The following is a 27,009-nucleotide window of genomic DNA, read 5'->3' as shown; positions in this document are numbered from 1 at the left end:
TTCTCTCCCTGTTGTGTCTGCCCGACCTGGAGGGCTATACAGAATAAAATTATGTGTACACCCAGGCCACATAACAGATCTGGGAGAGAACTTACTGCATGCAGACTTCTCCAGACGCGTTCTCCTGATCGGTCATGGTCTGAACACTCCTATGTCTCTGTGACATGTCAACAGTTTTTTCTAATGAGAGGTACTCTTAAGTCTTATACTTTTATAGTGTGTAGCCATTTATAGATTCCCTGCTAATATTGTTTTCTGACACCTAGCCCTGTTCCCATTGTCCGACGTATCCGCACTGAGACAGAGCCTGCGTCCTCCAGTCTCCCCTCATCCTTTTCTACCCCTTCTTTCCTGAAAAATTTTTACCAGGGTTCAGGGAGACGTCCAACACAGTCTGAAAGTGATGTTCTTAAGAGGTGAGACACAGCAGGCTGCTTCCCATTCATCGCCTGCACTCTGTGTATGCCTGGTTAAAGCAGCTTACCTTGGGGAATTAACCCAATTGTGGACTGCTACAGGGGCAGTCAGCTTCAGTATCTTCCTGTAATTACCTTAATTTGTCTCTTAAAATGGTGAAATGTTCAGCTATGCTAGTGATAATGTGTATAACCAGTGGCAAATACAGTTAGTATGAGTTCACTGTGTAGTTTCCAAAAAATCATACAGGTAGAGCAGAGCTGTGTCTTTGACATGTGCTGCAGGTTCAGACACATGACAGACTCAGCTCTGCTACATATATGAGCTGCATTTTAAGAGCTAAGGCTCTATGAAACACACCAATGTTTCCTGTTGAATGTGTTGCAGCACTATACAAGCTAGTTAGTGCACAGCCTTCAGCGTGTCATGAACATTTCACCATTATAGTCGTCTACCAGTATAACATCACTAATAAAAAGGACTAATTCTGCATGAATCAATTTCTCTTCGTAATTGGAATGCTTGTCCTTCAATGTAAATACCTGTATTTGGCTGGATGAATAAAAATCTGTGCCTTGGATGTTGGTTTCACAGTGTTACATCATTGTCTCTTGGATCTGTCTTGTATTGTTTGTATCTTACTTGTTAATATTCCTTTACAAGTTTTCAAGCATCAAAAGTGGACATGTGGGTGTGTGAAGCAGAGTATTGTGCAGAATGTGCCTTAAAACCCTGAGACGGTTGTGGTGTACAGGTCAAAAATTCACTGACCACCAAAACTTGGTTTCCTTGTATTGTTGTAGCTTAGTAGGAATGTAGTGACTTCTTGTATAGCACAATTATAGACACCGGCTTTAGCTAAAGAGCTGTATTTTCTTATAAAACCCACCTACTGCTAAGTACTTTCACTCTCTTTATTGTACATGTTTATAAAAGCTGCAAGATGTTTTTGGCCAAGCCTAGAGTATGAAATTCATCATCTCATTCACTGAAATAAGGATTAAGGTCATTGTGACATTTTTCAGTTTTTGGTGTTTAGTTTAGTTTTTATTCACTGAATTATAAGGCTGAGTAAAACTGGTGGAATTCTGCCAGCCTCTGTGTCATACTGGCAGTCTATGGGAGGCTTTAGCGCCAGCCTCCCATGGACTGCCAGTATGACACAGAGGCTGGCAGGATTCTGTGGCTGAGAATTCCGCCAGTTTTACTCTTTGTGAACTGGCCTTAAGGCTATATTCACACTGCACTTTTGTTTCTGTTTAATGGTTACGTAGAAGAGAAAACTGTACAGTATGTGTATTAAAAACATTTACAGCAGAATCCATTCCCTGAAGATTTACATTGTAAAAAACATGAATTTCAACATACGCAGCAAAATTTTATAACTTTAACAGAAACAAGGAAGCAGAGACAAAAATGCAGTGTGAACCCGGCCTACCATAAACAATATGCAAATGATATGATGGTAAACACACCAGTATAGTAGTATTCATGTCAGAGATACAAGGGCTTGCAGCTATGAAAATCAAGTAACATTTAAAAAGCAGCAACAATCATTATGACATGGAGCGTGATGGGCAATGTTAATAGAGCAACTTATTTTTTTATTAAAGGGAACCTGTCATTACTTTCATGCTGACTAAACAACAAGTCATCGGATCACTCCCCAGCAGTTCCTGCCTGCCCCCATTGGGGGCATGGTTCACTTTAAAAGAGGGACTAAGAAAAAGAGGGCAAAGAGGGTGAACAAACAATCATTCAAAAGGGATGATTTGGTAAAATGTCACTAATTCACACACAAATTAGGCCAATGTGACTGCTCCCTGCAGTTTTACCATGGAATCTATGTGAATTCATGGGATCTCTGCTTGCAGTCATTCAGTAGGAAACTTCATTTTTAAGTTAAGTGGAGAAAAATCAGTTGCGATTGTTGCTTGCTGCAAGTGACGGCATTGATAAGGTGCACTTGTACAAATTTCAGGTACAGCATATGCCATCTTAGTCTGGTAATGGCTAGTCCATCTCAACAATGAGTGCGTCTAAGCTCTTGTCAGTGGGAGTTAGACAAACTGTGTAAACCCGCCTTTTTGGCTGTTTTCAGCTTCCTGACCACCTCAGGCTTCATATGTGCTGATCCCAAAGGTGAATATGCCATCAATTTCTCATGTTGGATGCCTCTTTATTTACTTGCACCATTTTCCATCCCCTATCTATACAAAAAAACTGATGTTTTTTTTAAGTACATACCCTTTTGTGTGTACTGTATAGATCCACTGGTGTGTTTTATGTCTGAAATAGCCATCAATGCAGCCAGACACAATTGCTGACTATAGGAAAATGATTGCATAGTCAATAAGGATTTCCTGGTATTACTGCAGGAAACACAGCTGTAGGAAGGAACCCTAGGTGTTTTATTCCTTCAAGTATTGTACATTATGTTACATGCTGGGACAAGGAAGTTTGATAAACATATTTTTTATTTTCCATGTATGTTTTCGTACTTGTATATAGTATAAGTATAGCAGTGGACCTCTACTAAACACCAGACAAGAATTTAGAGTCATTTGGAGGAGCATATTTTGATTCCAGGCATATGCTTCATATTAGTATCCAGATTTATAGCTTCTCTCGTATGAGAACAGCAGTATTTATAGCCACTTTTGAATTGCTGACTGTATAGATTTAAGCCACCAATGTATTGGCCAATCAAGGAGAAAAAGCACCATTTAGATAGCATTTTCATAGTGACCAGTTCCATTTAAGTCCCCGATCTTCCTATTTATGACAGTGGACATGAAAAGGAGTCTTATCCCATACCCCATGAGTGTTGGCTGCTATCTGCAGAAAACACCCACTGCTAATGACAGATATAAGTAATTATGCTGACTTTGGTCACTTACCTTTTTATATAAAGCAATCAAATAGTGATCAGGCATTTAATCCTCACCAGCCATATTGGCTCTGCTAATAAAGTCGGTCTTAGGCAGGCTTTGCTAGAAGAACACTGATGAGGCTGCTAAGTGCAATGCCATAGCATTGTGTTGATCAGTATTAGCAATCTGATGATTGCTTGTAATAGTCTGCTAGGGGACTTAAAAAGTGCCCTAAAAATAAAAAAGGAAACATATTTGGTATTGTTGAAAGTGGAATCGTCCAAGCTATTAAAACATAATGTTATTAATGTTGTAAAAAGAAAAGAAAAAAACAAATTGCGTATTTTGGTCACCTCATATACTAGAAAAAAATGAACAATAAGTGATCAAACAGTCCTAACTACACCAAAATGGTACTTAAAAAAAAAAGGGCACAAAAAGTGGACTCTAATGCAGCCCCATAGACAGGAAAATAAAAAGGTTATCAATATCTACTGCTGTAAGCTGCCCACTTTATCAGCTTATAATGAAAAGTGATTCCCATCTGTGTTCAGATAATAATCTTTCAGTGAATAGAAATTCACATTCAATAATATTTATATGGATTTGTGTGGTTTACTTTAACAGAATCTTCATTGTTTGACAGCATTGTTTTTCAGCTTTATCCAATGTATATGAACGTGTCCTGAAATGATGATAAACAAGGGATTGTTCTATAAGGGTAAATGTACACATGGGGGATATACTTCAGCTTTGTTTAGGTACAATACGTAGTGGATTACAGTACCAGACGCTTATGGACACTTTCTTATGGAACTACTGGAAAAACCCTGAGGGGTGGAGAATAGAGGAACTAACTAGGAGTCAGATCAGCAGATCAATTGGTGAATTGAACAGCTGAAATGTGTGTTTCTACCTGACTACACAGATTAACCACAATATTAAAAGTTCTGACAGTGAAATGTACAGCTTCTCTTTACAAAGCTTTTTATCAAATGGTAAGATATATTGGGCGACAACCATGCAGTGAGTACATGAAGTTGGAAAAATGGGCAAGTGTAAGCATCTTAGCGACCTTGGCAAGGACCAAATAGTGATTGCTAGAGGACTGGGTCAGAGCATCTCCAAAATGGCAGGTCTTGTGGTATGCCAACCATATGTAGTGATTAGTAGACACCAACAGTGGTAAAAAGGAAGCAGAACCAGTGGACCAGCAAGGTTAATAGGTGCGCTTGAAAAGCAAAACTATGAATTGCTACTGCTTAATATGTTTTGGCTTAGGATTAGATGAAGGTACTGACATGCTCTGAACACCTTGTCCCAGATATCTGAGGAGTACGATCTGGGGATTGTGAAAGACACAAAAAATGCACAAAAACAGCACTGAAGATGGGAGCCTCAGTTCTTGGAAATAATCCATGACCATATGACCCTAGTGACCTGGTACATTGTCGTCCTTAAAGTGTCCCTCTGCCATAGGGTAAATAGCTGGCTTCAGGCAATGATGCTTAGATAAATCCTTTTATCCAAACATCCATCCACAAGTATGTAGGACTCAGCGTAGGCCCAAAAACATTTCACCCAACCAGACAATGTTTTTCCACTGCTCAGTGGACCCATTGACCACTGTCTTGCCTTTCTGGTCCTGTTATAAAGCAATGGCCGTCAAATTCGTTGTCTACTGTTACCGTATAGCCTATCTATAGTAAGGAACAACAAGCTGTTCCTTCAGATGTGATATTTGGAGCATTGGCATTGTATTCAACTGGACTGGATTGTATTCAGCTTGACTTTTTTTTTGAAAAATTATTATTTTTTTTTTTTTTTGCCATTTTCATTCTCTGTCATTTCGGTTATCTTCCAACAATGTATCACAACGGATTACCATATATCTGCTTTTGTTATCACACAGTATACCATATATATATCACTGAATATTGATCAATTATTATGCAGCTACTTTTCCGTTGTTGATCTGTGGGACGTTCCTCCCCCCCCCCCCCCCCCTTCCACTCCTTTCTTCCCCTCCCCTCTCCTTTCCCTCCCCCCCCCTCCCCCTCCCCCTTCCTCCCCCTTCCCCTCCCCCCCCCCCCCCTTTCTCCTTCCTTTCCCCTTCCCCCTCCCTTTCCCTCTCCCTCCCACCTTTGTGGGGGTGGAGTCAGTGGTATTTGGTACATCCTACACATTATATAAGGCTTATTTGTATAGTAGTTACATTGCCATGATTAAGGAGGGCTGCCTCCGCAACGCGTCGGCGTGATTTTAACCAGTTTTTAATTTCACCGTATATGTACCAATAAAGAATTTGCACTATCCTAAGGAGCTGTGGAAAATCTCTTTCTACGTTGGATTTGACTTTGGACTACCTGTTCATCAGAATGAATCTTGACATCCTCCTCTGAATATTTTATGCTGATAATTTACTTATGTTCACAGGATTCCCTTTTACTGGATGTTGTTGTACAAGAAGTGTAGCATGATGTACATAATGTATACCAAAGCATATGGAGTATTTTTGTATACCTGGTCTGTTTTCTCAGTCTAGACATACTGTACTCCCCTGAAAATTACCCTAGCAGGGGATTTTTTTTTTCTTATTTCCTTTTTCTTTTCTTTTTTTTAATGGAAGAGACATCTCTGAGGCACAAGGAGTGAAAATGGCTTAAACAGTATAACATTAATGACATTTCTTCATTCAATTTAATATTATGTAAAAGGGGTTTCAGAAACCATTGTGTGTCTGGAGATGTGACAAATTTATTTTGCATGGTGTTATTGTTCATAGTCTGGCAATGGGCGCCTAGAATAAAGTTCTCGCCTCTGTTGTGATGGGAATTCTGTCTCTTTTTAGTAAGCCCAATCATTTAGTGTAGCTCAGCACTAGGAATCTGCTCCCAAATGGCTCTTTATTTATTACCACCTCTACCAGCCTTTATTATTCAGCCAGATTTAGCAATGTTCAGCCAGTCACACTGAAAATGGAACACTGTGCTCCATAGAACAAATACAGAATAAATTACAATGTGCAGAGGAGCAGCATCTAACTGTTTTTAACAACACAACTGAGTGTCTCCATGTGTGACCCTTTTGGCCGGAAAACCATCTACAGTGATTATATCACTAATGTAATCAATAGTTTCAGCTAAATTGCTTTTTTTGTAAAGACTGCAGAAGTGATTATTATTCTTACGTTGCTCATGAAGAACAGTGGGCAGAGCAGAAGGATGAGATCTCCCTCACAATGCTGCTACAGGAAAAACATTGGGGTATTATAGGAACATTACAACTAGGAAAGATCTATATAGTCTGCACTGGAGTTCCCACCAGCAGTGGCACAGACACAGGTACAGCCAAGGAAGGGCACTCATACACTCATACTCATACACACTTTTATTGCAGATCAATTAAAAGCAGCAATACTTTTACACATAGATAACTGTTCAACCAGCGCATTTCAGGTGCTGCATGTGTTCTTACTCATACACTAGTGCTAAATAAAAGCATTTTTTTGTTTTCCCTACAACCTATTTGAGTGCTGCAGTTCTCATTTTGTGTTTTTGATGCCAATATATGGTGACCAGAATTTGCATTCTATTCCCTTGCCTTCCCTAAAATGGAAGGCTGGGCTTTCCTTACAGTGATATCACATAACTGAAGTAATGCGATAATGTATATCAGTACATGGATTATAAACATAGTGATTGGGCAGTACAAGGATAGTAAATATACAAAGTATTGTCAGTGCAGTGATAACAGATAACAGTAGTGTAACAGTACAGGTATGATACACCATGATGTCACAAAACAGAGGGTTAATAAAAACAGTGATATGTGAGACAACACACACAGCAGTCACAATGTGTTATAGTACAGCTTGTATTTCCCAAACCTATGTCATAAAATAGGAATGACTGACATACAATAATGTCACAGTACATGGATAATGGACACTGGAAGTAATGGAAAAGGGTTATTGTCCATACTGAAGTAACAGAAAAAAAGATTAGAATGCACAAAGTCATGTCACATTACAGAGATATTAACCCCTGGAATTGCTTTATGTGGCAGATTCAGGCCTCAGGTCTTAAGTTAAAGCTTACCTAAAAAAAATATCCCAACATTTCATAGTGACATGTCAAAACGTTTTATCAGTGGGGGTGCGGGTGCAGAGACCCCCCACCTATGCATAAAATGCTCATATCCTTTCCTTCCTATGTGGCACTGCTTGGAAAGTGGAGCAAGCAGTGTACAGATATTCAGAGAGAGTCAATATTGACGTCCTCTATCTGCTCGTGCCACTCTCTGGGTAGAGTCAAGCAATGTCAAATAGAACTGAAAAGGCACAGCTGAACACTGCTAACTATTCATTTTAGCAATCTGTGGGTTCTCAGCACCCAGTCCCCTACTGATCAAAACATCTTACAGATCAACTGTTCTTTAAAGAGACAGGTACCTTTTAAGTTCATTTGGGGCATTTTTCCTTAACAGATTGCTGTGAAATAGGTTTCAGAAATTTCCGAAGTTTTGTTGCATACCTCACTTTCTGTTGTTACACATTTTGCCTTGTTTTGGGTGTGGTTTAGCTGGCTTCACTGGGCCTGATGCATGTCCTGGCAACCCAAGGCTATTCTTTGCTGAATATGTATAGAATAAATGGTGATGAAATGAAATGTTTGCAGCAGTCCACATTGTGAAATACAGAGCGTAGATACTTATTACACACAAAAATATGTCAAAACCTACTCAAAAACTATATAAACTTTCACCTTTTCTTTATGAGACTTCTGTTTTAACAAATACATAAAAAATATAAAAGAAGATGCAAGTGTGGACTTTGCCGACAGTTTTTGGTGTACAAGTAGTGTGTGGTCAGGATGCTTGAAAACTGCTGATTTACCAAAGGACACTGTGTAATTTATAGTATAATCTGGTGAGTGCCTAATTCAGAGGAAATTACAGTCAGGTTGAGGTGTCCTGTTTCTTGTATGTATTTTCACAAAACTTTGAAACTGGTGTTTTCTTGCAGTGAATGCGAAGGAAGAAGGCGGACACTCTCATCATGCAGTAATGACTCCTTAAATGCTCCAGGCACTACACTCACCCCACGCCGAATTTCGTGGCGTCAGCGGATTTTCCTCAGGGTAGCTTCACCAATGGTCAACTCTCCCTCAGATATGCAGCATAAAGGTATGAGAAATGATCTCTTCTCTAACCTATTTATGTATTCAGCATCACTGTGTTTTTGCTGTGTTCTTGTGATAAATGTATTATAAGTAAAAATAAATAAACTTTGTGATTGGGTGGCTACAGACCAAAGTACACCTAAAAAAAAACTTAAAAAGGATCTAAACTTGTTTCTGAAACAAGAAGTACCAGCATGTTTGAATAGAAAACAGGCGAAAACAGGAAGTCTCCTCAGTGACATAGTGTTGTTTTTTTCATAAGAACTCAACAGCAGTCAGCTGGAAATGCTGTGACCCTCGATTTGTGAGAAGTCATAATGGACATGTTGTGTCTCCAATGTTTCAGATCATTTAGATGGAAATGATTTGCTGCCATTGTCTCCCCTTCCACCAACTATGGAAGAGGACCCTCTTGCATCCCTTCTCCAGGATGACATTGCTGTTGAAAGTGCAGATGGGAAACGGACTGCTGAAGATCTCCAAAGGCTATGGAGGAAGGCAATACATCAACAGATTTTATTACTGCGAATGGAAAAGGAGAACCTAAAACTTGAAGGTTAGTGCTGAATCTAGCATTAAGTGAAAGTACATTAGAGAAAAAGGTCTAGACCTCTGTGTTAAGTTTCTAGACATTGCATTACAGCATTTGTGTTTTAAACTCTACAGCACAGGTGCCACGGCTGACCGATGGCTCATGTTTCAAATGCCTTTTAAAAGTGGCATGAGTGACTCTGTTTTTTAAAAAGTTGTACATTTTTACACAAAAGTTGAATTGTGCAAACATTTGCACTAAATGATGCCACAAAAAAGTTGCAGGACCTTTAATAAACCCCCCCCCCCCTCCTCCCTGTTCTTACCCTACACATTTCCAGCAAGAAGTAATGTTGTCATACTACTGTACATTGCCCCGAGCACTTGTCAGCACAACATGTTTGTGGAAAAATATTATATAGTGGTGTGGGTCATCACTGTACCAAGAATTTCAGGCATTTTCCATTATGTAGCTAACACATACTGTAAAAAAATGGTAGTATAAAAATGTTAATAAAATTATTGTTTTTCTTTTGTGCTTTCGTGGAGTATATGATCTGATACAGTTCTGTTTTTTTTTTTGCAGAAGGTAAGTAGAAGCATGAAATATTTTGTAATTTTAAATTATTTTATTGTTTGCAGTGCACATTAATATTATAAAAAATATGAGGAAATTAGATGGAATCACCATTGAAAATTGAAAGCTTTATGAACGGGTATAAAGTGTCAGTGTGTAAATTAGATTTGTTCTAAGGTGCCCAGGAAGCCAAGCTAAAGGTATTGTTTCATCTGAGTTAATCAGTGGAATTAGTGTATACCTGTAGTGCATAGTTGGAGGGGTTCTGTATACCCACAATGTATAGTTTTTAGGGGTCTCGCATATCTGTAGTGCATAGTTGGGGGGGCTGTATACCTATAGTGTATAGTTGGGGGGGTCCTGTATACCTGTAGTGTGTAGTTGGGGGGGGTCCTGTATACCTGTAGTGTGTAGTTGGGGGGGGCTGTATACCTGTAGTGTATAGTTGAGGGAGGTCCTGTATACCTGCAGTGTACAGTTGGTGAAGGTCCTGTATACCTGTACGGTATAGTTCGGGGGTCCTGTATACCTGTAGTATATAGTTGGTGCTATATACCTGTAATGTATAGTTGGTGGAGGTCTTGTATACCTGTAGTTTATAGTTTGAGGGTCCTGGATACCTGTAGTGTATAATTGGTGGAGGTCTTGTATACCTGTAGTATATAGTTCGGGGTCCTGTATACCTGTAGTGAATAGTTTGAGGGTCCTGTATAACTATAGTATAGAGTTGGTGGAGGTCCTGTATACCTGTAGTGTATAGTTTGGGGTCCTATATACCTGTAGTATATAACTGGTGGAGTTCCTGTATACCTGTAGTATATTTGGGGTCCTGCATACTTGTAGTATAGAGTTGGTGAAGGTGCTATATGCCTGTATTATAGAGTTGGTGTAGGTCCTGTATACCTGTAGTGTATAGTTTTGAGGTCCTGTATACCTGTAGTGTATAGTTTGGGATCCTATATACCTGTAGTATAGTTGGGTCCTGTATACCTGTAGTGAACAGTTTGAGGATCCTGTATAACTATAGTATAGAGTTGGTGGAGGTCCTGTATACCTGTAGTGTATAGTCCTATATACCTGTAGTATATAACTGGTGGAGTTCCTGTATACCTGTAGTATATTTGGGGTCCTGTCTACTTTCACTATAGAGTTGGTGAAGGTGCTGTATACCTGTATTATAGAGTTGGTGTAGGTCCTGTATACCTGTAGTGTATAGTTTTGAGGTCCTGTATACCTGTAGTGTATAGTTTGGGGTCCTATATACCTGTAGTATATAGTTGGTGGAGTTCCTGTATACCTGTAGTGTATAGTTTTGGGGTCCTGTATACCTGTAGTGTATAGTTTGGGGTCCTGTATACCTGTAGTATATAGTTGGTGGAGGTCCTGTATACCTGAAGTATATGGTTGGTGGAGGTCCTGTATACCTGTAGTGTATAGTTTTGGGGTCCTTTATACCTGTAGTGTAAAGTTTGGGTTCCTGTATATCTGTAGCATATAGTTTTGTGGCGGTCCCGTGCACCTGTAGTGTATAGTTTTGGGGTCCTGTATACCTGTAGTGTCCTGTATACCTGCAGGTTTGTATTTAGCCGTATGGCAGTGTTATTCAGTCACAGTGTGTCGGTATTGCTCATGTCTGGTATGGCGGTGTTATCCAGTCACAGTATGGCGGTATTGGTCAGGTCTGGTGTGGCGGTGTTATCCAGTCACGGTGTGGTGGTATTGGTCAGGTCTGGTATAGCGGTGTTATCCAGTCACAGTATGGCGGTATTGGTCAGGTCTGGTGTGGCAGTGTTACCCAGTCACAGTTTGGTATACCTGTAGTGCCCTGTATATACATGTAATGTATAGATGGAGTAGGGGGCCCTGTATATACATGTACTGTATAGATGGAGTAGGAGGTCCTGTATATACATGTACTGTATAGATGGAGTAGGGGGCCCTGTATATACATGTACTGTATAGATGGAGTAGGGGGCCCTGTATACCTGTATAGATGGAGTAGGGGGCCCTGTATATACATGTACTGTATAGATGGAATAGGGGGTCCTGTATATACATGTACTGTATAGATGGAGTAGGGGGCCCTGTATATACATGTACTGTATAGATGGAGTAGGGGGCCCTGTATATACATGTACTGTATAGATGGAGTAGGGGGTCCTGTATATACATGTACTGTATAGATGGAGTAGGGGGTCCTGTATACATGTACTGTATGGATGGAGTAGGGGGTCCTGTATATACATGTACTGTATAGATGGAGTAGGGGGTCCTGTATATACATGTACTGTATAGATGGAGTAGGGGGCCCTGTATATACATGTACTGTATAGATGGAGTAGGGGGCCCTGTATATACATGTACTGTATAGATGGAGTAGGGGGCCCTGTATATACATGTACTGTATAGATGGAGTAGGGGGCCCTGTATATACATGTACTGTATAGATGGAGTAGGGGGTCCTGTATATACATGTACTGTATAGATGGAGTAGGGGGCCCTGTATATACATGTACTGTATAGATGGAGTAGGGGGCCCTGTATATACATGTACTGTATAGATGGAGTAGGGGGCCCTGTATATACATGTACTGTATAGATGGAGTAGGGGGCCCTGTATATACATGTACTGTATAGATGGAGTAGGGGGCCCTGTATATACATGTACTGTATAGATGGAGTAGGGGGTCCTGTATATACATGTACTGTATAGATGGAGTAGGGGGTCCTGTATATACATGTACTGTATAGATGGAGTAGGGGGCCTACCAGTTATTACTGTGGATGTTGTGAGGCAGCTTCCCTAGCAACCATTGCTCCCTGTGAAAATGAAAGCAGTAATCCTATTGGTTGCTAAGGCTCCAACTGCCGTGTCTGCTGCAGCTAATTATATCACCTGTGTTTGCAGTGAGGAGATTTTCCCATTCATCTCTATGGGGCGCCGCTCTTCCCCCTCCCCCTCCCCTCCTGTACATCTGGCGGGGACGGGACCTTCGCAATAACCTTCCCGGGCACCCAATGTATCTGTGTGCCAAATTTGGGTCAGGCGTTTGGAAGTCTATAGAGGACAGACAGACAGAAGGACAGACAGACAGACTTTGATTTTTATGATATAGATATACATTGTATTGTTTATTCAGCCTTTAATAAGTGACTGCTTGTCCTCGGGTTGCAGAGAAAATAAAACACATCCTATTCTCATATAACCATGCTCCCCCGGTGTCCTCCTGTGATACCTTCGGGTCTCCAGCTAAACACTGTGGTTACTACATACAAGATGGAGTGACAGCCCACACAGCCAAACACTGACTGTGGCGATGTCCTGCTTCACTCAGTGGTTGGCTGAGCGGGCTGTCGATGCAGAAATGAGTCCATCTCAGAATTAGTGTCCAGAGCATTGAGCGGAAAACTTAAAATCGTGAAGGTAGGGCCTTGGGGGAGTGTGGTAGGTGAGAATAAGCTGTTAATTTACTTTCCTGCAATTCCAGCAACATTTCAAAAAAATTGAAGTACCCCTTTAACCTGACTGGAAGTCAGTCTTTTCCCAAAACACATTAAATCGATTTCACTAGCTTTTAGCTAATGCCTATTCCTTATCTTTACAGTGTGGTTTCAGTTTTACAAAATAGGCATTTGTTTAAATATATAAACTATGGGGGAGATTTATCAAACATGGTGTAAAGTGAAACTGGCTCAGTTGCCCCTAGCAACCAATCAGATTCCACCTTTCATTCCTCACAGACTCTGGAAAATAAAAGGTGAAATCTAATTGGTTGCTCCCCTTATATGTCATTCCTAAAGGAATTACTGCGGTTCTTAAACAATTCTTTGTTCAAATAACATTTTCTCCCGAAGTTTTGTTTTCAAATTCAAACAGTACTCAAACACTTGCTCAGTAGTCAAACAAACCCACTGCATAGAGAACACATTAATGTTATTAAGGCTCAGGGATGTACCTTGTTTTCCCGAAAATAAGAAATCCCATGAAAATAAGACCTAGGTTTTGCTAAATTGCTAAATATAAGGCCTCCCCTGAAAGTAAGACCTAGCAACATTTTTGTTTAGAAGCATGCCCACCGGTTGGGACACCATGGCATGCAGCTGTGATTTATTTAGACCCGCCGCCATTGTCCCCTACCTTCACCGTCCGTTGCAGAGCAGCTGCATGCAGGACATGAAGACCACCGCATGCCACCAATCCCAATACTCCCTTTTGTGGCCAGCACTTGTAAATGTTCAGGCAAGGCATAAAGAGGCCATTGCCTGCCACATCCCCATTGTCCCCTACCACCAGATGTAGAGCTGCACACAGTCTGCAGTTATCCCATCACCTACTGCCATACCATACACTGTCCCTGCTGTGGTGTACAAGTGTGCTCTGTTGAGCCCCCTCAGGTGGCCGGAAGCTGCCATACTATACACTCTGTACCTGCTTTGCATGTGACATGTGAATTCTTGTTCATGGAAAAATAAGACATCTCCTGAAAATAAGACCTAGCGCATCTTTGGGAGCTAAAATTAATATAAAACACTGTATTATTGTCAGGGAAACACAGTAACTGACAACTATTAAAGAATGGGCACCACTGTTTACAGGAGTGGAGATAATGACATAATGATGGGAATTCCTGCTCTGAACGGGGTTTCCCACTCTAGAGCAGAAAGCTTTTTAGAACAAATTGTTTTTGAGAACAGAGGTGTGAGTGCATTCTGTTTTCATGCAAACCTATTGTTTTTAGGATGCATGCATGTGTGGAATTTTTGTAACACTGTTTGATGATATTTTTAAATTAAGCTAAATAGTAAAATATTTTATTACATTTTTCCAGCAAGCAGAGATGAGCTGCAGTCTAGAAAAATTAAACTAGACTATGAGGAAGTTGGAACTTGTCAAAAAGAAGTAATACATCTCTGGGATAAGAAGTTAAGCTGCAGAACCAAAATTCGATTTGATATGGAAGAGATATATGCAACACTGAAAGAAGGTACAGACACTTTAGATTTTTTTTTTGTATTGTAATTTATTGAGACTGTACATGTTAGTAGTATATGTAAAATAAGCCATGGTAATGAGATTACCATTAATGAACATTGTTACTTTGATTAATAGAGGATCAGTAATTATGTGTGCCATATACTACACTACTAGACTAAAAAGCTTAAAAAGACTTGGAAGCTTATGCAGTTTAAAAGGTGACCTTGTCGAAAGGATCTGCCCATGCTTATTTTATGAGATAGAAACTCTGTTAGATTAATTTGATTAGTTAATTCTACCTTTAGGGTGCCTTCACACCTACCGACTCGCAGCGTTAATAACGCTGCAAGTCGGCTAGGTCCTGGCAGATCACTGTCAGTACATACACGCAGCGGTCTGAACGACCGCTGCGTGTATGTAAATCTGCCGGCTGCTTAACCCCTTCTGATGCCGGCCGCCTCCCGCCTCCCGCTCAGCTCTGTATACATTACCTCCTCGCTCCACGGGGTCCCGGCGTCCTGCTCTCGCGTCCGGCCAATCAGTGTTTTGCCCTGCCGCAGCCACTGATTGGCCGGGCGGGAGAGCAGGACGCCGGGACCCCCGTGGAGCGAGGAGGTAATGTATACAGAGCTGAGCGGGAGGCGGCCGGCCGGCATCAGAAGGGGTTAAGCAGCCGGCAGATTTACATACACGCAGCGGTCGTTCAGACCGCTGCGTGTATGTACTGACAGTGATCTGCCAGGACCTAGCCGACTTGCAGCGTTATTAACGCTGCGAGTCGGTAGGTGTGAAGGCACCCTTAAACTTCTTGGCACGATTGCAGTACCCTGCTAGGGTCTTAAAGAGGCATTCCACCCAAAGTAAACTTTTAATATGTTGCTGCTCATGGGGCTAAAAAAACAAACTGCATATTCTGACCTTTCTCCACTCCCCTGTTATCCTGCTACAATCCAGTCTCCATCTTCGAGACAGACTCATCTGGAGATAAGTCTCCAGCTGCGCTGTCCCATCTCCGTCAGTAATTGGCTGAGTGGGCTTTCACCCCCAGACGAGTCCGCCTCGGAAGTGGAGGTGGGATCTCTCAGCTGAGTTTCGAAGATGACGTAGGACAAGGGTGTTAAACTGAAATACATAGTAGGCCAAAATTTAAAAATTGACCAAAGTCATGGGCCAACCTTGATATTTATTGAATCATGCATGTGGTATTCTTGTCACTTGACTGTCATGAAAGTGTCCACATCACTGCCGCATGTACCGCCCTTAATGCACAGACCAGGCTGTCCAGAGAACTTGCCCCCATGTTATATCTATAGTTCACCTTAGGCAATGCCCTGTTAAACATTTCCTTCCCACCTGTATACAAGTTCCCTATTCACAGTTCCCAAAATATAAAAAATGCCCCCTTCTGTAGACTGTGCAGTATTAGCTTCCTTAATAGTACCCCCTAATACTGCCCAATAAAGTAGTTGCCCTCACAAAGTAGTTACCTCATTATTTCCCCTACACAGCAGAAAATGCCTTAATAGTACCCCATATAGTAGACAGTCCCCATTCAATAGTTCCCCATATAGTACTCAGCCCCTCTAAATAGTCACAGATACAAAAAGTTATGATGCCGCTACTGCTGTGATTATGCCTTGGGTGGTTACAATACTTTGGGCTTAAGGGTCCTATCTGAGGTGGAGGTAACATCACCTAGAGACAAGCCAGGATCACAGTAGTCCAAAAAAAGAAAACTGTTCCAATATCAAATTCCAATTAAAAATTCTAGCTTTACTGGCACGAAATCCATTATAAAATACAAAAAGACATGGTGTGTTTTGGGCACTGCATAGCCTTGATCACAGCATATTTAAAAACTATAATATCTCTTCTCTATATATGTGAAGAAAATAACGTGGTGGGAGGAGAAAACAAAAAACAAGGCTTTGCTATGGCCGAAACGTCTAGCATCTAGCAACTGAGCATGATCGCACCATGTCTTTTTGTATTATATCATGGAGCTGGAACTAAAGCTAGAATTTGTAATTTTTGATGCTGGAATACTTTTCTTTATTGGACCCCTCAATAGTGCCCTATTTAGTTTTCAGCCCCCCTCAATAGTACCCCATGTAGTAATCAGCCCCCCAAATCCCCCAGTAGTGCCCCATACAGTTGTCAATTACCTATGCAGTTTCTCCGCCCGCAGTAGGCATTCAGCGTAGGAAGCGTGTGATTATGTTACCATGCTGCCTTCTATTACAACTCACTTCTAGGCCACCGGCAGCATTAGGCCTGCAGCCTAGAAGTGAGTTGTAATAGAAGGTGGCTCTGTGACCTGGCACAAGCAGTGTGGTGACATCACATGTGCTGCCTGTGCTGGGTGCATCCAGCAAAAGATTATAATATGGGCGGTCTGGACGTCCATATTATACTAAGCTGCAACTGCAGGCCAACTGTCGGATTTCAACATATTTCTTCTGCGGGCCAAAAATTTTGGTACCGCTGGCCAGATTTGGCATGCGTGCCAGAGTTTGACATGCCTGCTCTTGAGCTAAGGTATGTTGGGATGTGTTGATGTGCTCTCACCTACCTATTATTTCATTTGGGACTTTAGCTAAGAGTCCTTTTGTATGGGCAATATGGGCACTCATCGACTTCGTACAATCTGTTCAGCACACGTTGGAATGACCCTGCAGACAGTCCAGTTATGGGGAATGCAGATATCTGAGCTGCCAGTTTACAGTTACCTTCTAAGCAAGCATTGCTCTGTGATCCGGTGTCTTTGTAAAAAAACAACAACAATCTTTTAATGACACAAAGATGGATCTGTGTCGTCTGTGCCCACGCTGGATTTTTACCTTTGCCTAGAGAACTTTTATCCTGCTGATAACCCTTTTGTGTAAGATGTCCTTTACTCTTCATAATTTTGACCATGATTGTGCATACATTATGAACTATAGTAGCAAGTTCTAGGGCCAGAGGTAGACAGAATTTACAAAAAATAACCATATAGCTTGGGAATACATATGCATATACAGGGAAACCTCTTACAAAAGTCCGCCCCTTTATCCAGACAAGATTTTTTGTTTAGTCATATGCTTTGCGTATTGTCCTGTACTTGATGATCACTCAGAAAATGTTCTCTACAGAAGCGGCTTTCTCAGAGGTTTCATTGTATAGGCTATACACATACTTCAGTCCAGGTAGCTCTCTGTATCCACAACATTGTTGTATTGTTTAATATTATAGGCATAAATATAAGAAACTCTTATGTCCAGTATAATCTTATTTATATTTGTTTTTTATTGATAGGTGTCCCAAAATGTAAACGTGGAGAAATATGGCAATTTCTTTCTGTACAGTATCGTCTAAGGCACAGACTTCCAAGCAAACAGCAGCCACCAGAAATAACATACAGTGACCTTCTGAAGCAACTCACAGCCCAACAGCATGCAATCCTTGTTGATCTTGGTATGTCCTGTCTACAGCAGGTCCTTAATTTGCCTCCATAATAATGTTATTGTAGTAAAAGTAACCTCTCTGATCTATGAACACTATGCATTTTACAGATTAATCCTTTTTCTTATTTTGACGTCTGTATACATCATGTATTTTGACGTCTGTATACATCATGATGGTGTTAAGGAGGTACAGAGAGGGCTTCTAAGGTGAGCCCTCTGTATATGGCGCTGCCCATGGCTGATAACAGCAGCCAGGGACATCGGCTATTACCCTTCAAAAAAACAATCATTTGTGCCAACTACTTAACCATTTAAATGCCACTGTCAAAACTGATCCATCATACTTACTGGGCCAGGCCTCAGCGCTGTAATGACACTGATCACAGCTCAGCAGTCGATTACTAGGGGCTTCGGCAGCCCTTAGTAACCAAGCACAGATTACATAGATGCATAAATGCATACTGTATTGATCTCTATGAACAATCAGTGCATTGCTCAAAAAAGTCTCCTAGGTAGACTACAAATTAGTGTGTGGAAGAAAAAAAAACTTTTTTTTTCTTAAATAAAAATTGTATCCTATTATGCCCTCAGGGTATCACCCAACATCTGGGATACAACAGACCAAACAAAAAAAGAAAAAATGTGTGAGAATAAAAACCCAAATTTATTAAGCAGAGAAATAATACAGAAAACAAAATTCATGAAAACAACAAGTACTGAATGCATGGGAACCTGAAACAGAAGAAAGAATAGTAGCAAACAAGCAAGATCCCCCCCCCCCCCCCGCCCGAGTATAAGAAAAATAAATAAATAAATAGTGTCATCATAAATACACTATGAATACTTCAAATATATATTTATTCAGACTGAATGTGGGCATTAGGCAAAGCAGTCCAATGCAGAGTTTGCATAGTACAGCAGCATCACGTTGTGAACTCACTACATTATTACACCAAATGCGTCTTGTCCTGGCTAGAGCTGTGTGCTAGATAGTAGGAAATAAAGTGAAAAGTGTGACATGTACATTGAAAAGGCCTACACATCCAGGTGTGAAAAAGGTGAACCCCAGCTAACCCAACATAGGTTTTGCGCATTACTTCTTCTGGGTTATTAGTAAAAAAAAAAATACCATCTTATAATAAAAGTTTAAATTATTCCCATTTTCCCATTTTATAAATAAAAATAACTTGAAAAAAAATAAATATTTGCTATGGTCATGTACAGAATCATCCAAACTATTAAATTATCACATTCCTGTTCTCACATGGTAAGCATAAGCGCAAAAAATGCTGCCAGTGTGCAAAATTGGCTATTTTTGGTCATAAATAAAATAAAAGCATTATAAGGATCAGAATAGAGAAATTTTAAATACATTTATTTAGTTGTTTAAGTTTGAATTTTTTAAAAGCAGTAAAGTAAGATTAAAGTTGAATAAAATGCCTATCTCTGTAATCATACTGACTTGAAGAAAATAGATAACATGTCAGTTTTACCACAGGGCGAATAGTGTAAAGACTAAAATCCCCCCGAAATTGATTTTTTGTTTTCAATTCCATCGTGCAAACAATTTATCAGTTTTGCAGCATTTTTTATGGAAAAATGAAGTGTGTTTTTGCAAAGTGTAATTGATGTCACAAAGAATAAGGCCTCATATGGGTCTGTAGGTGAAAAAAATACAAATACTATGGCCTTTTAAACACAATGAGGAAAAAACAAAAGTGCACAGACAAAAAGTGGAGGGAAGGGTTAAGTACCATTTATGCAATATAACTTTTTTCTTTCTTTATTACATTTATATATTCATACATGAATGACATTAGTGTGTATGAATTTAAATATTAAGAATAATATTTATTTTACAGGTAGGACTTTTCCAACACACCCTTACTTCTCTGCCCAGCTTGGAGCAGGACAACTTTCTCTGTATAATCTTCTTAAAGCATATTCTCTGCTTGACAAGGAAGTTGGCTATTGCCAGGGAATTAGTTTTGTGGCTGGTGTACTTCTACTACATATGAGTGAACAACAAGCTTTCGAGATGCTAAAATTTCTTATGTATGATCTTGCATTCCGGAAGCAGTATCGTCCAGATATGATGTCCCTTCAGGTATTCTCCTGTCCATATAATCTAAATCAGTCCTCTAACCCTACCTGTGGGTTATAAGCAATGCCAAACTGGGCCCAGTAGAAATTATATTCAGGCACAGCATACATGTCTAGTTTCATTTGCATAATAAACTCTACTGTTTTTGTACACCCAAGTCATATTAAACTCATGCCTTTAAAAAAAAGAGACACCCCAACTGTGCATTTCTTTAGTTAGGGTTGTCTTCTATGGGTGCCTTCTTGTCCTAGGTCCTTGTTATGAGCAAAAGAGACATAAGCTTATGTGGGGGGATTCTTTTGTAGACTAAAATACTGATCTAGCCATAATTAATGTACTACTGTTGTATACAGGAGCTTGTATGGAAATAATGCAGCTTCCTTTAATGGACGTAGAATGTATTATTTCTTGTTTGCAATGTTGTTATATCTTAATGGCAGCCTGCATTGTACAAACATAACTGTAGACATGGCCATACATATCAAATGATAGTAGGTTGATGGTTGAACAGTAGCTTCTCTAATGCAGCCATACACAATTAGTTGTACAGTTATCCACACTGGCCATATATGTGAGTCACTAAAGCCCCTTTTACACGGGAAGACATAGAGGAGCAAACAAGCTCCTTGTTTGCTCCTCGTTCCCCGCTCGCTGCTGCCGCTATTACACAAGCGGGTAAGTGCAGGAGAGGCAGCGGGGAGCTGCAGGGGGCTGCCTGGGTGATTGCTAGATTGTCTGGGCAGCCCATAGAGGATAGTGATGGTCTGCTGCTGCCGCTCTTATTTTGCGGTGCGCTGCTAGCAGATCTTTGCTATCTAAGTCGTTTGTCTTTCAACATGTTGAAAGACAGACGACAGCAACAATCAGCCGACATCGTTCATCGCTTCTATTACACAGGACCATTATTGGCCGAATACGGACGATAATCATTCTGTGTAATAGGGCCTTAAGAGAGAGGGATGAACGATCTCTCTGAGAACTTTCTTTTGAACAAGGATTGATTAATGGCTATGCTATGAAAAATTAAATAGGGGTGACTTCATTTTAGATGATAATAGTCTGTTGTCTCAAGGCTAAAACAACAATCCTTCCTTGGTAATAATTAATTTGACAAACAGTCCTTTTGGTTGAAATGGACTCTTTTTCATTTAAATAATAAATAGACATTTTGAATCTAACGGTATGGATAGCTTAGGTCTGTCTGTAGATTAAGAAATTATTTGCAGAGTTGATCTGTTTTATGTCTTCTCTAGATACAAATGTACCAGCTTTCCCGCCTTTTGCATGACTATCACAGAGATCTGTACAACCACCTGGAGGAGAATGAGATAAGCCCAAGCCTTTATGCTGCTCCTTGGTTCCTAACATTATTTGCCTCACAGTTCCCTCTAGGATTTGTCGCCAGAGTTTTTGGTAAGTCATACCCTAAAACTGTGAAGAGCATTTCTGGGACAGTACATGTGATGTCCTGCACACTTTTTCTCACACTTCACACAGTCACGTCAGTTTTTACTGTCCGGAAACCCTGATCAGGAGGCCTCAAAAGGCTTCAGGAACCATCAGGATTTCCTGACAGTAATCGTTTTTTATATTCAGGAAGTGTCTTCAGAATTTCCTGAGCACCCATAGACTTTTACAGGGGAATCCGTTCAGGAAATCCTGACAAAAATAGGATAGCTTTTAAAATTTCTAGACCTACTGTATATTGCTAAATGGACACCCTACAGGAAAAATCCTGAAGTATGTCAGTGCCCAGTGCAACCCCTATGGGTCAGGAAATCCTGACAGGAATTCCTGAAAATAAATCCGCACAGATTTTGAGGGCCTTTAGGATTTCCTGAATGGGTGCTCCCATCGTAGTCTAATGGAGCATAAGGAATTGCTGACACTTCCTGATCAGGAAAGCATCCAGAAATACTGACATTACGATCTTTTTGTTCCCCTGAAACCCTAAAGGCACTCCTAATGGTTTCCTGACCATTAATACTGATTACTGTCATGAAATACTGATGTTTTCCTGAAGGCTCCTGATCAGGATTTCCTGACAGTAAAAACTGACACAGATGTGTGAAGGGGTCCGTAGTGGTATAATTTTATCTGTACCAGTAGCGATCAAAAAGCAACATTGTCCATCAGTTGGTGACATATTATTTTCTCCAATGATGTTGTTCTTATTAGCAATGATTCCTATAGATTTCACAGCACCACTCTGAATTCTTCAGTGCTACATGTGCTCTGTTTCATGTGTTTCAGGTATATGCTTTGTTATGTATCTGATGAATCTTTCTCTCTTCACAGATATTATTTTTGTACAAGGAACTGAAGTCATTTTTAAAGTGGCACTTAGTCTTCTCAGTAATAATAAAGATCATATTATGGCATGTGACAGCTTTGAGAATATAGTAGATTTACTGAAGGTCAATATTCCTGATATGACAACAGACACTATGGAAAAAATTATAACCCAGGTAATTATTTGTACTTTAACATGTAGCTTTGCTCTAAGGCTCCATAACACTGGCCCCATTTTATCTTCATTTCTTAAGTTAATTTGCATTTAATACTTTCAAAGCTTGGTGCAGTCCCCATCAGCTTCTCTGTATCCCAACAACACTGATATATCTCTCACCGTTTAGACATGGGGAGGTTGGCAGGGTGGGGAGCATTCAATAGAGACTGGCCCCGATGACTGGTGGTTCTGGCGCAATGAAAGTGCTGACAGGTTCCCTTTAGAGTGCATTCACACGTACAGGATCTGCAGCAGATTTGATGGCGCAGATTTGAAGTTGCAGATTTTAATGCAACGTAACTCTGGGCCATCAAATCTGCGCCATCAAATCTGATGCAGATCCTGTACGTGTGAACGCACCCTTAATGACCATGCTATGTGCATCCACATAATGCGGGATGTTTGTAAACAGAGTGACATGTGAGTCACATGCTTCTCCAATAAAAGAACCGTCTAATCATAACACTAGGACAGGGGTGGTGGAATGGCATACTTACAAGTAGCAGACCTGCAGTGAAGGCTGCAGTACAGGCGAGTGCCTTTTTATAGCCATAACTGTGCTCTGATGAAAAAAGTATTTAAAGGCCAACCGCTTTAATGTGGAAATATTATCCAAACTCAGGCCATCTGCCAATGGATTGCTCTATGTAAGTGCAGCAGGAAAGTAGGCATTTAATAGATTTACCCTTTCCTTGTTGCCCTCTAACATTACATGCTGATTATTTCACAGTTTCCACAGTTTTTCTGTGTGTTTTCCAGCTCTCTAAGAACATCTGTCACTTCTGACTACTTTTCTCCTGCAGGTATTTGAGATGGATATTTCTAAGCAGCTCCATGCCTATGAGGTCGAGTATCATGTGATCAATGATGAAATGCTAGAAACATCCAGTCCCTCTGATGACACAGAGGCTTTCCAGAAGCTTGAGAAGGCAAACAACCAGCTGAAGAGACAGAACATGGATCTCTTGGAAAAGTTGCAGGTAAATTGATAAACAGTGAGGCTGGCTTTTTGGAAAACCACCACTGTAGTTTTTGTGCCAAAGCCAGAAGTGGATACAAATGGGATGGAAAATATAAAGTGAGGACTTGTACTTTTCTTTCCTGTTGGATCCACTTCTGTTTTTTGCACAAAAAGTGCCATGTGTGAAACAGACGTAAAGCTCAGTCCAGCTTCTGTAGGGATGAGCCACTAGGGAATTTCTGTGGCCTATCCTGTGCAAAAGTAGCCTTAGAGTAATTACGCCTATATTACTCACTGTGAAAGGTGAAACAATGAAAGGTAACATCTATATATGGATAACATTAGATCCACCAATCTCTGTAGGTAATAGTTACAGCCCCCTTCCTCTCTGTCCCCGTACGCCATGATCTGCCCCTTTTCCATGGCGTATGCCAGCCATATCCCCCGCTCACCTGATGGGAAGGCGGCGGGGTGGCCTCCTCTGATGTCTGATTTATCATGATATAACCCCATTCGCAGGCATAAAACATGATACAAATGTACACCTGCGTGTGCCTCTTAATAAATCCAGGCAGAGAAAAGGGGGCAGGGCTTTATTTAAGACTGGCGCATAAGTACGCCAGTCTTGACAAAAGTCCCCCCATATCTTAGAAAGCTGGTAACAGACGATCAGACAGGATGGCTGCCTCTATAATCATGTACAGAAGAATCTACAATAGGAAAAAAATTGTAAAAATAATTTAATTATTATAGAGAGCAAATTAGGTAATATATTCCCTTTTAGATCTCATGTGAGTACACAAAGCCACTTTATGTTTATACAATAAACTATTGCTGGTTTATATTACATTGCATTACCAACCAGTTTTTTCCTGCTTAATAACAGGTAGCTCACACCAAGATTCAAAGTCTGGAAGCCAATATTGAAAACATTGTATCCAGAGAAAACAAGATGAGAAATGTTATCCGATCTTTGGAACAAGACAAATCGGCTTATCAAAAGATGGTGGAGCAAATGAAGAAATATGTGCCAGCCCATGTACTATCAGACTGTGAACTTTTACTTAAGGATGTTAGCTGTAACCCAAACAACAAAACAAAGGCGGGAAGTAAGCAATAAAAGACAAAGCTAGTGCTGCTCCAGCATGCAGCGTACATTGTTTCCTCAAAACCAAAAATGATGCATGCTCTGGAGGAGGACGGCGCATTACAGTGCATGCTTCATGGCCTCTTTGAGGGTGTGGGGGCTTTTTCTGGGCACAGATCCACTATGGCTGGAGGAGCCTATAGTTACTGTTAATAAGAAGGAACAGCTAAACACCATCTGAAATATTAAAGAAAATGCCTCCATAATTTCTGCTTATATAAATCTTGTCATTGTAGACAAAGTTTAAGAAAAGGGAAAGTGATTTGTTTTCATAACAATGTGTTCATATACAAGCTGTTACTGGAAATCGCCACTCAGCGAAAAGCCATTTTATATCACTTGTCGGTAGTGTCCTCGTAGAACACAGAGATCAGGAGAGTAATAATACTTGAAAATGAATGTTTCCCAAAGAGCATCCTATTCACACTTCTGATGTGAAGTGTCTGGAAGAACTTACTGCGTTTTCTTTGTGCCTGTCACTGATTCTACTGACATTTCTTACATGTGTAGAGTTTTTATGAAGCGATCACTACATGATGTTTTAAGCTGATGACCCATGAATATGCACAGAAGATGTTTTTTAGCTGTAGCAGTGCTACTGATGAATGAGTAGACAAGATGTGTCCATTTCTCTTTTATTCAGGAGTTCCAGTTTCCTTAAAGTCGAGTTCCACCTTTGACTGGGCCCAGGTTTATTAAAATGTGTAAAATAGAAAGTAGTGTTAACTGCTCAGAGAAACCAGTCACAGCTCAGCTTTCAGCTCCGGCAAAATGAAAGCTGAGATTGGTTGTGATTAGTTGCTCAGGGCCGTTTACCCCAGTTTCTGTTTGTTTGATATATCTGGGTCCTTTTTTTTTTTGTTTTACTGGGGTGGGTCCAAAATTATATGCTGATTTGATTAATATCATCAAAGGTATTGGCACTGTTATTTTAAAAGGGTTGTCCAGGCTCTGAAAAACATGTCCACTTTCTTCCAGAAACAGCCCTTGTCCTCACCATGGGTGTGGTCTTTTAGCTCTGTTCCACTGAACTGAATGAAGCTGAATTGTAATACCACACTCAACCTGAGGACAGGTGATGCTCTGTAAGAAAGTAGCTGTTTTTTTTTCCTGGATAAGCCCTTCAAGATAAACAGCAAAATTTTCTACTTTAACAATTAATACAATTTTCGCCTTCTGCAGGAACAACAAATAGGCATTTAGTTCATTCAGATTTAGTCTGTGTTTACACTCAATCAAAATGACGCCCATTTTATTTTATAACAACAGTTGTTATTCATATAATTATGACCGTTAAATGACAGCCGTCCAGTAAATAAAGCTGTCATTTTGACGGTGTGTGAACATGACTTTATATAGTTCTGCTTGGTTTCATTACTATGGGGGAGATTTATCAAAGGGTGTAAAATTTAGACTAGTGCAAACTGCCCACAGCAACCAATCACAGCTCAGCTTCCAGCTCTGGTGAAAGAAAAGAGGAGCTGTGATTAGTTGCTGTGGCAAGTTTGCACCAGTCTAAATTTTACACCCTTTGATAAATCTCCCCCTATGTGTTCAAATATATATCCAGTAATCTTCCAGCCCTGGATAACCATTTTATCTTAATGGGTAGAGAATTTAGGACCTACTCGGATAAATGAAAGGTGGATCTTCACTTTAAAGTGGGCTCCTAAGGTTTTCACTTTAAATGACTGTAAATCAATATCATGACATCTTTGGATCTCAGTGCCTATCATGTTGTCCAGTTGGTAGTATATCTGTGACTGTACTGCACCCAAAACTGTCCATGCACAGAGATGTGATTTTTCTTGTATCCTCAAATTGAATGCCTTTTAGGTGTGCTTCATTCACTGGTCAACATACCATACGACTGAAAGTAATTTCCACAACTGTTTTATTTCTACAGAAAAATATATGGACATATATAATGTAGTTCCTCACACATTTATTTCATTTCATTTTGTATAATCTTTTTATTCTTCAGTCAATACTTTCCGAATGAGAAGACGACAAAATGCAGCATTTGGGCAAATGCTGAGTATAAGAAGAGTAACATTAACTATTTTGGGACGGATACAATACAAATCAAGAAGTGGCTGTGGTTATAAGCGCCTAGTCCTCTTCATATCTGAACTAAATGCAGAAGAATGTTGGCCCCCAAATAGGCCCACACTACTGCAATAAAGCTACATGTGTTGGGGGTAAATCCCCCCTTAATCAGCATAATTGTTGTATTCGGGTTTAATATTATTAAACTTCTACTACATCATCTGAATAAACTGTTGAAGA

At 40.2% G+C, this 27,009-nt stretch overlaps 1 protein-coding gene across 3 annotated transcripts in view; it reads left to right on the top strand.

The window, feature by feature from the left end:
• Positions 1-26,134, top strand: part of TBC1D4 (TBC1 domain family member 4) — a 116,099-nt gene extending 89,965 nt beyond the window's left edge. Inside the window, exons 11-20 of one of the 3 annotated variants that reach the window (XM_069970621.1) lie at positions 267-416; positions 8,317-8,477; positions 8,820-9,029; positions 14,411-14,566; positions 17,851-18,009; positions 19,862-20,106; positions 21,357-21,516; positions 22,402-22,571; positions 23,416-23,592; positions 24,460-26,134. In XM_069970621.1, coding sequence (XP_069826722.1) covers positions 267-416; positions 8,317-8,477; positions 8,820-9,029; positions 14,411-14,566; positions 17,851-18,009; positions 19,862-20,106; positions 21,357-21,516; positions 22,402-22,571; positions 23,416-23,592; positions 24,460-24,693 — 1,822 coding nt within the window. In that variant the 3' untranslated portion in view covers positions 24,694-26,134. Of the gene's footprint in view, positions 1-266; positions 417-5,815; positions 7,740-8,316; positions 8,478-8,819; positions 9,030-14,410; positions 14,567-17,850; positions 18,010-19,861; positions 20,107-21,356; positions 21,517-22,401; positions 22,572-23,415; positions 23,593-24,459 lie in introns of those variants that run through there. The other 2 variants (XM_069970623.1, XM_069970622.1) reach the window with 2 other exon arrangements.
• Positions 26,135-27,009: the final 875 nt, after the last annotated feature.

Source organism: Dendropsophus ebraccatus, chromosome 5, assembly GCF_027789765.1.
Source record: "Dendropsophus ebraccatus isolate aDenEbr1 chromosome 5, aDenEbr1.pat, whole genome shotgun sequence".
NCBI classification, from domain to species: Eukaryota; Metazoa; Chordata; class Amphibia; order Anura; family Hylidae; genus Dendropsophus; species Dendropsophus ebraccatus.
The sequence above is the reverse complement of the archived record's forward strand: the minus strand, read 5'-3'. Positions and strand labels throughout refer to the sequence as shown.